General features: G+C 42.9%; 1 protein-coding gene across 2 annotated transcripts in view; it reads right to left on the reverse strand.

The window, feature by feature from the left end:
* TPP2 (tripeptidyl peptidase 2) overlaps positions 1–13,376 on the reverse strand; it is a 67,936-nt gene that overhangs the window by 20,854 nt on the left and 33,706 nt on the right. For both annotated transcript variants that reach the window (XM_066580095.1, XM_066580103.1), the window contains exons 21-23: positions 11,116–11,253; positions 7,978–8,222; positions 5,940–6,018 (exon numbers count right to left, since the gene is read on the reverse strand). In XM_066580095.1, coding sequence (XP_066436192.1) covers positions 5,940–6,018; positions 7,978–8,222; positions 11,116–11,253 — 462 coding nt within the window. The remainder of the gene's footprint in view (positions 1–5,939; positions 6,019–7,977; positions 8,223–11,115; positions 11,254–13,376) is intronic.

A 13,376-nucleotide genomic window follows, 5' to 3' on the forward strand; every position in this document is an offset into this window, starting at 1 on the left:
TGGGGTGTGTAAACATTTTATATCCGCTGTATATAACAAACATGCTTGGATTTTTAGGCTTAGTTGAATAGAACAGCCTTGTATAGAAATTAATGCGTCATCTCCAGTTTATAGCTTCCTATGGCTCATGATACTGCTGCTAGCTGTGTAAGATCTTCTGAGATCTAAAGATTGTTTGCATCGAGGCACGGTTAACATTAACAAACCTTTCTCAAGAAGAATGGATTTGTCAACATGCAGGTTTTGTGTGGCTTTATTTAATGGGCAAAGCTCCTGTGAAATCCACACTTCCACACTCTAACTGAAATACCCTTTGCCAGCTAACCCTTGGATACATCATTAACCAAGAGGTTGACTTACTTTTCCTCCCTGCAGTGTGCATGATTACTCAAAAAAAAAAAAACATGAATGATATAACTGTTTGTGAGTTACAGACCACCACAACCTAATTAATTAAAGTAAAGGCCTTTACAAGCAGACAAACTTTCAAATCATTGAAAAAATTTACAGTTTTAGCGATCATTTTGCACAAACTGCTAATGGACACTAATGTCCTTTAGCAGTTTATTACCTTCATTTGCATGTAAATGAGCCTACAGTGGCGGTTTGCAAATCCTAGCACGTGGTCCGGACTTTGCACTCAGCTGCATTGTCTTCACACAGGTTACCACAGGCTGTCAGCTGAATACAATGTAATCAGCTGCTCCTGTGGAGAACACAGCATGCGGTCCCTGCTATCCCTCTCTGCCTAAATGATTGATTTTAAGCTCATCTAAAAATCATAATTCAACCGAAGAGTGAAAGATGGAAGCGTTTACACACAACGATTCGCTCAAAAACCATTGTTTGAATGAATTTTGAGCGATAATTGTTGTCTGTAAATGGGGTTTAACTGTGACTTAGATAATCCAAATACATTTAATTAGTATTCAATGCAGAAATCCAGGACACTCCAAAGGGTTCACTTACTCCTTTTCTTGCAACCGTATATATATTTTTTTTTACGCATTCAAACCAGATACTGCACCTTTTTCTAATCTGCTTATGCCTTTTAAGTGTAATTTAAAGAAAAAAAATATTCTCAACATGATTATGGAGGCCATCATCCTGCCTGAGCTGCTGTTAGAGTTTGTTCAAGTTTATCAAGTCTCTCTTCCCCATATGTGAACATATTAAACTCCCTTCTTTCTCCCTGCAAGTCTCCACCAGCAGCTTTGAGTCTTAGCTTCCACTCAGTTTACAGGTTGCTGCAGCAGCTTTAATATGGGATGTTGCTGAACTCAGTCATTGGCTGCAGCAGCCTGTGACGTCCCATACACAATAAGTCAGAGCGGAGGCCCAGAGCCAGCAGTGGGGCGCTTGCCGGAAGAGGGGAGTGTAAGCTGGTTATTATGTTTACACATGGGGAAGAGAGATCCAATAAAACATTTCAACTCGAACAAGACTTAACAGCATCAGATTTGCTTTACAGCAGCCACTTGGGCACAGGAAACTGAATAATTCATTGACCTCTATGGAGGTGTGTTCTGTGACCTTAGCAGAGGTCATTATCAGAGAGAGAGATGACTATTGAAATGATCTTTATAGAACACGAAGTGTCAGCCTTTTATGAGGCGCAGTGATCTGAGAGAAAAGATTTCGGGACTAATTTACAGATATATAGTATTAACTACAATATTCAATAAATAATTTGAAGGGAATAGGTCACCAAGTTGATGCTGTCCCATCTGAAGGCAGCATAAAGCAGTGACAGACCCCGACTCCAGGACGGTGCAATTTGTTTTTCTTGCAATAGTTTTCATAAAATCACTGTTGATCAGCGGCACTGGAGTCCTCCCAATACTCTGTCATCCTAGAACTTCATGAGCTACCGACTCCTCCATCACCGATTGACAGGTTTCTCACTACACACTGTATAGAGAGAAATCAGTCCATAGGCCAGAGGAGGGTAAGCTCCTGAATAAGAGGACTCTGCACTCCGCTTGTGCTGCAGCTGATAAACAATAGAGATGAGAGAACCTACTCGTTTCGAGTAATTCCTCGATCGAGCACCGCGATTTTCGAGTACTTCTCTCTCCCTCCCCCCACTCCCAGCTGCAACCCCCCACTTACCCATGGCGCCCCCTGAATTTTTTCACCCGAGTACGGAAGTACTCGAAAATCGTGGTGCTCGGGCGAAAAAGGGGCATGGCCGAGAAGGTTCGCTCATCTCTAATAAACAATGATTTGTCAAAATTACTGCAAGAAAAAAAAAACGAAAACAAGACAGCATTGGAATCAGGAAGTTTGCCACTACCTTAATGCTACGTACCAACATGCCGCAAAGCTGGTAACCGATTCCGTTTAGAAGACAGTTATTCTAAATTTACGATTTTCAAATCTTTGTTCGCTCGAAGTCCAAAATGAGCCATGCCCTGCATATTTATGAAGACATCCTCTCTATTACATGCACATGAGCTTAGAAATCCTCCCTATCAGCATATAACACTAGGCACACACTGGGGCAATGTAAGCAGGTAGATAGATACAGTACATTAGGAAAGTGTTTGGCTTTTCCTTGTGATTGTCCCCAAAATGCTATTAGATTTACACAAAAATACACGAAAACTACAGTACGTTTATTGAATGTTATTGAAAGTTAAATATATATAATTTTGGATGTCTCCTAGATCACAGTCCGTGTTACAATGGAATAAAATGATTATACGATTACCTATGAAAAATTAAGAACTAACTAAAGGGAAGCATTACCGAGTACCAAAGGATTTAGGGCAGTTTGTGGAGGCGGGAATCTCCAAGTTATTACAGCTCATTTAGCTTATCATCTAGTATAACACTTCATATCTTTGTACAAACCAAGTAACTGATATCTGTTCACTAATTATGTGAACCTCTTTACTCTTGCAATTTTTGAATCTACTGTAAACTAGAAACATGTCCCTTTTTTTCAGAATGACAATTGGCTCATTTTAAAGTGTCACTTTAAACTTCGCTGGTCTGTTACAAAGCAATTGCATATTAGGTTACTACTTGGTGAAATGAAGTGTCAGCCTGCTACTAGGAATCAATGAAGCCACAGCACTCTAGAATCAAGTTACTAAAAAGTGCTTTGCTGTAAACTGTATGATATCGCTGTAATTAGAGGAAAAAAATACTCTGCGCTCATCGGGTTGGGGAGGAACAGCATTACCCAAACATGATGGTACTAGATCATACTTTATTAGGGATTCTAGCAACCCGATGAGCGTTGCTGGCATCCCTAACAAAGTACGGTTATATTGCCATCATATTATTGGGATAATTCTGTTCCTCCCCAACCTAAGCGCGTAGTATTTCTTCCTATACTGGTTGCCTTACAAGAACCTCCCTGAACTGGTGAACTTGCTCCTTCACCAAGACGTCTCTCCAGGACCTCTGGATCGCAGGAGGGGATTAAATCTGACACACAGACCTGGGTGCTGGTGGGTACCCCTTTCACTTGGGTGAACACACCAGCACCAGGTGAGTGAGTGAGAGATAGACAGATATTTCCACAGTCTTCCTGTCTTCGTTTATGCGCAGACAGCATTTAACCGTTAGAACAATCAATGGCCACAGCAGTTATTTGGCAGTAATACTGGCATCTATGTTTAATGATGGTAGCCATGACTACTGCATATAACCAATGTGGCTACCGACTGGCTGCAGCAGCCATCAGTACTGCAAAATGTCATTGCAGCCCGCATGTAAACTTAGTCTGGCAAGGAACAAGTTGAGTTCCAGCACCGGATCACCACGGTAGAGCACAGGTCCCTAGGGTTTCTTCTTGTGTTTTACAACTTTGCAGCCTTTGCTTTTAAAGCCAGATAACTCCTTTAACCCCTTAGTGACGGAGCTTTTTTGCTTTTTTCCATTTTTGTTTTTTCCTACTCCCTTTTAAAAAATTGTAGCTCCTTTATTTATCCATCGACGTCGCTGTATGAGGGCTTGTTTTTTGCGGGATGAGTTGTATTTTTCAATGGCACTATTTATCGTACCATATAATTTACTGAAAAACTTTTTAAAAATTCTTAGCGGAGAGAAATGGAAAAAAAACGACATTCCACCATCTTCCGGTGCGTCCTGTTTCTACAGCACACAAACTGCAACAAAAACGACCTGATATTTTTATTCTATGGGTCAGTACGATTGCTACGATACCAAACTTGTATAGTATTTTTTTTGCTGTAGTACTTGTATTTTTTTAAAGATATTTAATTTTTTTCAATTATTTTCTGCGGTCATTTTGTGCACGCAATAACTTTATTTTTTCGTCGACGTAGTTGAGCAAGGGCTCAATTTTTGCGGGATGTCCTGTAGTATCAATTTGGAATACATACGACTTTTTGATCGCTTTTTATTGCGTTTTTTCTGGGAGACAGGGTAACTAAAAAAAAAAGTGTATTTCTGGCGTTCTTTATTTTTTTTTTTTCAGACGACGTTGACCGTGCGGGAAAAATAATGCGATACTTTGATAGATCGGACTTTTACGGACGCGGCGATATCAAATACATATTTTTATTTTATGATTTTGATTTTTTAATAATGGATATGGCAAAAGGGGGGCGATTTAAACTTTTATAACTTTTTTTTTTTTTAACAATTAAAAAAACTTTATTGATTATTTTTTTTTACATTACTTTGAAGTCCCCCTGGGGGACTTTAACATGCGATGCTTTGATCGCTCCTGCAGTATGACGTAATGCTATAGCATTACGTCATACTGCTTTTTTACAGGCAGTCTTTCAAGCCACCCTGTGTGGATGGCTTGATAGGCAGTCTGCTAAGGCAGCCCTGGGGCCATTCATTAGGCCCCCGGCTGCCATGACACCTGCACAGATCCCCCGATCTCACCGCGGGGGGGCCATGCGGGACCCCCAAACAGCGTTCGGGGGATTTAAATGCCACTGTCAGAATTGACAGCGGCATTTAAAGGGTTAATAGCTGCGATCGGCCGAGCGCAGCTATTGCCCGCGGGTGTCAGCTGTAATAAACAGCTGATGCCCGCGCTGTATGGAGGGAGATAGCGCCGCTACCTCCCTCCATATACGTCCTGCAACAGCAGGACGTAGTTTCCCGATGGGGCGGTCGTTAAGGGGTTAAATATAAGCCCTATAGACCTAAAATAAGGCAAAAAGCACTGCTAGGAATGCTCTCAGACATTCAGAATTGAACTCTACAAGTACCCTTGGTAATATTGGCACAGAGGGCACAAAGCCTTGTAGTAGAGATGAAGAATAATGACTGCTTACCTATGCAAAAACAAACAGATGGAAGATGCAGAGTTGGTACGGTCATGTTAAACTACAATAATGAAAACCAGTAACAGCAGAAAGACAATGCTACAAGAATGGCAGGGCACTACAAGGGGTTCATCTAAATGCATGCGATTATTAGTGAAGGCACTTTTCCAGGTAGTTGCCAGGCAGGAAGAAAACACAAGTGTTCTACTTGCATTAACTCATTAAAGGGAGTGTGTTCATGATTCACGCTGCCTTTAAGAGAAGCACACAGTAGTGACAAGCACACCGTTTTGAACAGAGTCTGCCATTTAGGACAATGGTGGGATTCGGTCAAAAATCACGGTACAATGCTTACAGTGTTTGTGAAGGAAGTTTCTGATGCATTTATGACATGCAGGTTCTCTATGCCTGATTGACAGATTTCTCTATGCCCGATTGACAGATTTCTCTCCAGTTCTGTGAATAAAAAAAGAATCTGTCAATCAGCAGCTGCTGAGAGCCCGCATGTCATGAATATGGATTCTTCCTTTACATGTGCTGCAAAGACTATACTGTAAGTTTGATCAAGTGACACCATAATCATAAATAACAGATGCTGTTCACAATTGTGTGCTTGCCGACTTGTTCCCTTTTAGATCTGGGGGAAAAATAATGAATAAAAAGAAGTCAGATACTCACGGCTTTCTTGCCTAGCTCTGTCTTCGACAATGTTAGTGTCCCACTTAGATAGCAGCCTGGACCAGCTCCCTTAGGTATTCTGTTAAATAGAAACATTGAATACCAAAGTTGTTATATAGTGTATACATATTCCGCAGGGCTGTACAGAAATGGTCATCACTTATATTCCCGTCTCCCCTTCATTGGGGGGGGGGGGGGGGGGGGGGGGGGGACAGTCCAAATTTTGTATGTAGGTTTGTATTTATTTTTTTTTAAATCGAGAAAAAAACCCACTGAGAGAGGGAACAAACCCCATGCAGATGTTGTCCCTTCTCAGAATTTCAGATTTGAAATTCAGCAGTCAGCGCTGCAAGGCAATACTAATAACCACCGATTCAGCATGCTCCTCAAGAGCAATTAAAAGGATTGCACCAAAAATGCAAGTTAACACTTATCCACAGAAAAAGGGATAACTTGCTGATCGGGGGTGGTCTCACTGCGGAGACCTCTTCTAAATCGAGACTGGGGGTCCAATATCCCCCATCTTCCCTGTAGGGTTCATACACCCTCCGCAGTAAGGAGATTGAATGCAGTGCTGGTTGTGCATCACTTTTAACCATTTGCAATCCAATTTTAGATTCCGGGTTTCCTAGGGGGCTCTCTCTTGCCATTATATAAAGGCGTCATCTGCTGGCTAGAGCCAGTACTGCGATATGGGACATGCTGGATAGGCCCCCCCCGACAACAGAGCGGCCAGTAATATATACAGTAAGAATACCCTGCTGCACGCCTTCCGACATCGGAGCTGTACAGCCTTCAATCAGAATGCCTTTAGATGTCAGACAGTGGATTGGAAAGGGTTAATGGGACTGCTGAGATACTTGAGCAGCACCCTTTCGCATATTTCTGTCACCTCTATTGAAATGAATGGAGCGCTGACCGCACATGCTCGGCCAGTGCTTTTTTCATGCGGGAGACCATTGCAGTGCCCTTTATGTCATAATCTACCATTCTGTTCTCACTGATCCCTGCTGCTGCAGCGGGATGCCTGCTGTCAATCACAGACAGTTCCTACTGTGTGATCGCGAGTGCTCAGCTTCTGAGCCTACATCATCTGTAGGACATAAATGTCCCCCCAGCCAGGATGTAAAGTTAACGCAACAGGACAAACTCAAGTCCTGCGGCATTAAAGGGTTAAAGGGTATCTGTCACCATCTTTTTAGAGCTCTCTAATAGAGGACAAGGTAGTGATAAGCACACCGATTACAGCGATACATCTTCTGTGTGTATCTGTGCAGCAGTTTGGAAGAAACTTGCATTTAACGGTAGCATTCAGATACAGAGGACTAGTCCTTAATATTCATTAGCTGCAGCTAGCCACGCCCACTCTGCTCTCCATCCACTGATTGACATACATTTCTCTATGCACAAGAACAGACAGCAGTCAATCATTGTCTGAAGGGCAGGTGGGAGGAGCTAGCCTGCAGCTCATGAATATCAAGGACTACTTCCTGTAGCCCTCTGTGTGCTGCTACTCCCAAACTACGGCACAAATAAATACAGCAGACACATCACTGTGATCATTGCACTTATCACTACCATCCGCTGCTCTCCAAAAAGGCTGTGAAAATTCTCTCTAAGTTTCAACGCCTGACTATAAGCAAAACTAATAAGAACATAAGAGGGCTTAATATACAATACTAGTGATGCAGAAAGCTCATTTCTAGATTTTTACTTCTGGTAGTGCAACATAATTACTTCAAGGTAAGCGCTAAGCTTCAGACTGCAATCTCCACACCGCAGATTTTTAGACCGCCTGACATTCAGCTTGCAACTTGCTTCTAGACTGCTCATGAGTGGTGGGGGTAGGAGGAAAAGGGGTGTGGAGCTGTTGCTCGCAGGTGTCATCTGTAGAAACAGACGGCGCCCGTGGTGTATGGAGGGAGAAAGCCGCGCAATCTCCCTCCATACACATCCTGCAACTGCAGGACATAAAAACACTATAGGGTGGTCACTAACGGGTTAATACAAGAGTGGCCGGGCCATTTTCACTACTTACTTATCATCAGGTAACATTGTAACAAAGAAAGGCTGGCTATGTTTTGGCGGCAATGTTATAGTGTTGGCCTTTTTCTTCCCCAAGAGGGCCATGCTGTGGCTTTCATATATATCCAGACTCAAAGCATTAGACATTCTGTGAGAAATCACAAAGGGAAGGTCTTTCAGACGTTCCAGCTCCGTTAAATGCTCATGACGAACTTGCATCCTTATTGTATAATCTCCCTTTTCAAGTTTTACAGAGTACTAAAAAAGAAAACAATAAAGAACATTAATCTTGATGAAAAAAGGACTGTAGTGCGATCCATCATGATCACAAGAAGAGCCACCGTTCCCCTCACCACAACGCAACCGCCCAGAAAGGGATCCCAATTACAATCATCGGCGTTATAACTTTCACTTTTTCTCCATCATTAAATTGCAGCCCCAGGTAGTGGCCTGAAGCACATTTGCAAAATATCATTTTAATTTACCGTATATACTCGAGTATAAGCAGAGTTTTTCAGCACAAAAGAATGTGCTGAAAAAAAAAAAAAATCCCTGGGCTTCTACTTGAGTGAGGTAAAAAAATAAATAAAATAAATAAATAAATAAAATACCCACCACCCAGCCGGCGTCTGTCCCCGATGCAATGCTCTCCCCGGCGGTGTGGCAAGCTGCGTCAGCCTTCTCCCCGCTGTCATCTCCCTGGCTTTGTTTTGAAATCCCCCACCGTCAGCGCTGTGTGAGGAAGCGCTGTGACTAGATCAAGCGCCAGCCAATCACAGCCGACGCTCGATCATTCACAACCATTCAGTGAATGACACCAGCTGTGATTGGCCAATCACAGCGCTTTCCACACACAGCACTGATGGCGGGGGATTTCAAAACCAAGCCAGGGAGATGACAGTGGGGAGAAGACTGAAGCAGCTTGTTGCACCGCCAGGGATACAGACGCCGGCTGGGAGGGGAGTATGGAGTTGTCTTTTTTTCCCCAGTATATATTTGAGTATAGTTAGGCTTATACTTGAATCAAAAGTTTTATATATATATTTATATAATGGCTTAAAAAAGTAAAAAGTAAAACAAAATTAGTATTTTCCCAGGTCTAAAAGTCTGAACTAGTAAAGCATTGCAGTATTAAAATTTTTTTTAATGGAAATTGAGTAGAAAGTTATATGTACTCCCAAACCCTATCAGTAGAAACTACAGGAGTCTGCGCGGTTTCAAACGCGGTGCATTGCTGCGACTTTACCTTCGCTCACAGCTTCCTGCGGCCAACAGCTTGTTTTAGCGCACCCCACTGTGATGGGTGATTAATTAGACTAAACGTCCAAATAGAGAACAGTCTCCACTCAAAAATCGTGGCGCTGGAAAGCGCTGTCCAGCGCCGGGATTGAGCGCAAGTCCGCGAGACCCACTGATTTCAATGGAAGTGTTTTACTGCGATTAACGCGGCCTTTCAAAACGCTGCATTAAGTCATGGTAAACAGCGCCTGTGTGAGAGGAATAAGAGCAGGACAAGCCATGTACTGATTGCAGCCTGTGAACAAAAGTGATTAAATGAACACACACTGTACTTCGCATCTTGGAAAGGGGGAGGAGAAGAAGGTATATTAAAAAGTTGTAAAACTTATTACAAAATGGCAAAGCACTGCATAAATATTAGAGAATAGGTTGCACAATCCGAGAACACGGCTAAAAGCACTTCAGCCTTTGAAAGATTTGCTTATTTTGGTTAAGCAAGTCAAAATGTACCCCAGGGAATACTGTATGTGACAACTTTTAGGAAAGGATCCCTGGCGAAAGGAAAAAAAAAATTATATATATTTGAAAAAATTGCTAATATAAAAATGATTTATCAGGGTTTTATGTTTATTGAGCAATTCCAAGGAATCCACAATGTGCTTTACTATAAAAAAAAAAAATAGCTGAGAAGCGTGTGGGATGGCAGTGTTAGCCATAAGATAGTATTCCTGGACAAATGAGACTCTGGCAGGGGGGGGGGGGGGGCCCACTACTGGTGAAGAGGACCACGTCACCAAATCCTCTGAAAAGGAATAGATGGCATCCCAATGCTTAGGTTTAGTAAAGCATTTGTCGGGGAAGTTCTATTCCCAGTCTACAATGTCTTTGAATTCCAAATGGAAAGGTAATACTTTCAGGGTAATGTTTTTGGCGCCGAAAAGAGAGAGCTTCTAAGCTTCTAAAGATAGTCGGTGGCTGATCCTTCATCTAAAGGGTCTTTTTCACTACCACTATCAGACTATCAACCAAAGAGGACCGCTTATAGGCCTGTTTCTCATCCAGTGGTCCAGCGTGTCTAAGATGGAAACTCTAGTAAGGTCAGATACCACTTGAGCGAGAGAGCCCATTCTGGGTTGGCAGTTGAAGGGGCTTGAATAGGATGAATGCCTGTGGCTGGGTCGCTGGACACCCAGATCGGTGGAAGACAGCTTTAGCATAATAGCTGTCCACATGGGAATTTTATACTGCAGCGAGCACAAGCAAAATGAGTGGCTCTGGTTGGGTGCTGTCTGGGTCTGTCAGCTCTGGAGTCCAACACAGTGTCACACTGCGCTTTTAAGTGTTCCTGCTGCTATGTGTGCTACAGGAGAAGTAAAGGAGAAGGGGAGCTCGCCGCCAGACAGCACCTAGTGAGCGCGCCAATGTAGGGGTCACTATGGAGGGTGGGTCAGGGTCAAACGTTGACTGTGCCTCCTTGTCTTCTGAGGCTCGGGCTGTGAAGAGAAGTTAAATCTGGTTTGTTCGCCATCCTCGGTGAGGCAAACAAGGAGAGCCTAATGCCAGGCTTGAAGACCAATGAAACCAAACTAAAACTGGCTAGCTTGGTGCCTGCAGGAGGGCTATAGCCAATAGCAGGAGCTAACACTTTCTTTGCATAGTATCTGCCTCCTACTGGCAGTAGCTATACCTATTGCATCGTACAGTAAAAGGCAGCGGACTTGCAATACATCTGAACATGTTCTTAAGTTTCTAGAATGTAAATAAGGCCAAGACACAGTCTACTGCTCCAACTCCACACAAGCAATTAACATAATAAATAGCATCTCATGTTCTACATCTCATGCAGCCATCGTTAACATATCTAGCATTCATGTTTTTTGCCTAGAAGGCACAGCATATTTCAAGACAATACCTGATGGGGGTATGCATCTCCCGAGCCCATTTGCCTTTTGTTCTGGTCATAAATAATCCAAAGCTGGCTATCATATTCAGATTCATACAACAGCTCACAGAGTAACGGGCAGCTAGGTGTCACTTCTCCACATTTAGGCTTTAGAATTAATGAATGCAAGGAGAGAAAAAAGGGGGAAAAAAAACATTTTTCAGAATTTTTATGTTGTATGAAAGAGAAAAGTAAAGAGCAGTACAAGTCTGTTCAGGAATTGCAGTAAGAGTGCTAAATGAAGGTCATTCAGGTTTTTTCTTCAGCGGAACTTCATATGTAAAACAGAAATAAATTGCTAAACATGACTGTTTTCAGATGTGAATAGCTATTAAATGGGATTGTCCGGGGGTAATGGGTTTTAAAAATACAGTAGATCCAAAACAGTAGATCCAAAACAGTTGAAACAATAAAAGGCAGGAGTTCCTTATCCCTAGCAATCCAGCACTGCAGCCCCATTATTCTCCTCCTCTTTTTTTTTTGGACAACGTTCACCGTGCGGGGTAAATAATGTGCTACATTGATAGATCGGACTTTTACAGACGCGGCGATACCAAATATGTATTTTTATTTTATTATTTAGATTTTTTTAATTACAGATATGGCAAAAGGGGGGTGATTTAAACTTATTACTTTTTTTTTTACAACTAAAAAAACTTTGATGATCTTTTTTTTTACTTTACATTCAAGAGCCCCATGGCAACTACAATATGCGATGCTTTGATCGCTCCTGCAATATGACGTCATACTGCAATTTCATAGGCAGCCTATCAAGCCACCCCACGGGGATGGCTTGATAGACAGTCTCTCAAGGCAGCCCTGGGGCTTTTCAGAATGCCCCCGGCTGCCATGACACCTGCACGGCATCCCCGATCTCACAGACAGCAGCATTTAAAGGGTTAATAGCCGTGATCGTCCGAACGCGGCTATTGCCCGCGGGTGTCAGCTGTAATAAACAGCTGAAGCCCATGCTGTATGAAGAGAGGTCGCCCCGCGACCTCTCTTCATACATACCCTGACGCTCCAGGACGTAAGTGTACATCTGCAGACCAGACAGATGCGATGCTGTGCCGATTCTGCTACCTAGCAAGACCTGTTGGAGCTGAGGCAGGCTCACACGAGCGCATGCGTAAAACACGGCGTGTGCATAATGCAGCATTTTAGCACTGTGTGAGCACGCGTTATGCTATGTATGGCAGCGATTTTGGACTGATTTATTTAAAGAGTTGTGTCATTAGAAAAAAAATAAATAAATAAAAAATCTATACTTGTCCATTTCTCCACAGGCAGGTCTTTTTAATAGATCTTCTCCAGTCCCCCAGGTCACCTCACCTCCAACTCGCCGGATCCTCCTCTTGTTATGATGCATCCAGTCCTGTCAATCTGCTTCCTGCAGGTCAGTGTAGGTTACGTCCCTGTGACATAACGTTTACCGCCTAGCAAGGAATGTCGATCTATTGCAGAGACTATGCATGATCGCTGTCTCGCTGCAAGTGTTCATATACTATGGGAACGAAACAGAGCGCATGCGCAGTCTCGGCAACAGCTCAGCACTCTCTGCTATGCTTTGAACGCTACGTCACTAGTGACAGTACATTACCCTGCAGGAATGAGACTGCAGAGAATGGATGCTTCGTCACCAGAAGAGCAGGATCCTGACAGCTGGAGGTGATGTGACCCGGGGACCCTGCAGGAGCCAGAAGATCGGTGAATAGAAGATGCGGTAAGAAGACTGATGGGGGAGGAATAGGCAAGTATTAATTTTATTTTTCTAGTGACCGGACCCCTTTAAAAAGTTTCCATTGCTTAGCGACGATACGTAAAAATGCCACACATTCAGAATATAATTGCATATATACAGCATTTATTACGCACCCATAGATAATAGGGCCTTAACGTGCGTAATACACGGTACAATGGAACATGCTGCACTCTTTTTTACACTCGTATTATATGCAATGTATATACGTAAGTGTGAATGGATCATTGAAACTCAATGCACTAACTGGATTCATTCATTGAATTACATTCCAGTGAGCCTGCCCTCAATGCTCGCAGGTGCTAGTCTAAACTTCACTCTCCACACTCTATAGTTATACAAGTCCCTAAGGGCTCCTGCCCACGGACGGAGTGGGATACGCCCATGGATTTCCACCGGGGAGTACAGTGTTTAAAAACACAAGTGCCCGCCAGTGATCGCGCAATTCCGTAAAACGCGGTGAATTAGAACA

Source organism: Eleutherodactylus coqui, chromosome 1, assembly GCF_035609145.1.
Source record: "Eleutherodactylus coqui strain aEleCoq1 chromosome 1, aEleCoq1.hap1, whole genome shotgun sequence".
NCBI lineage: Eukaryota > Metazoa > Chordata > Amphibia > Anura > Eleutherodactylidae > Eleutherodactylus > Eleutherodactylus coqui.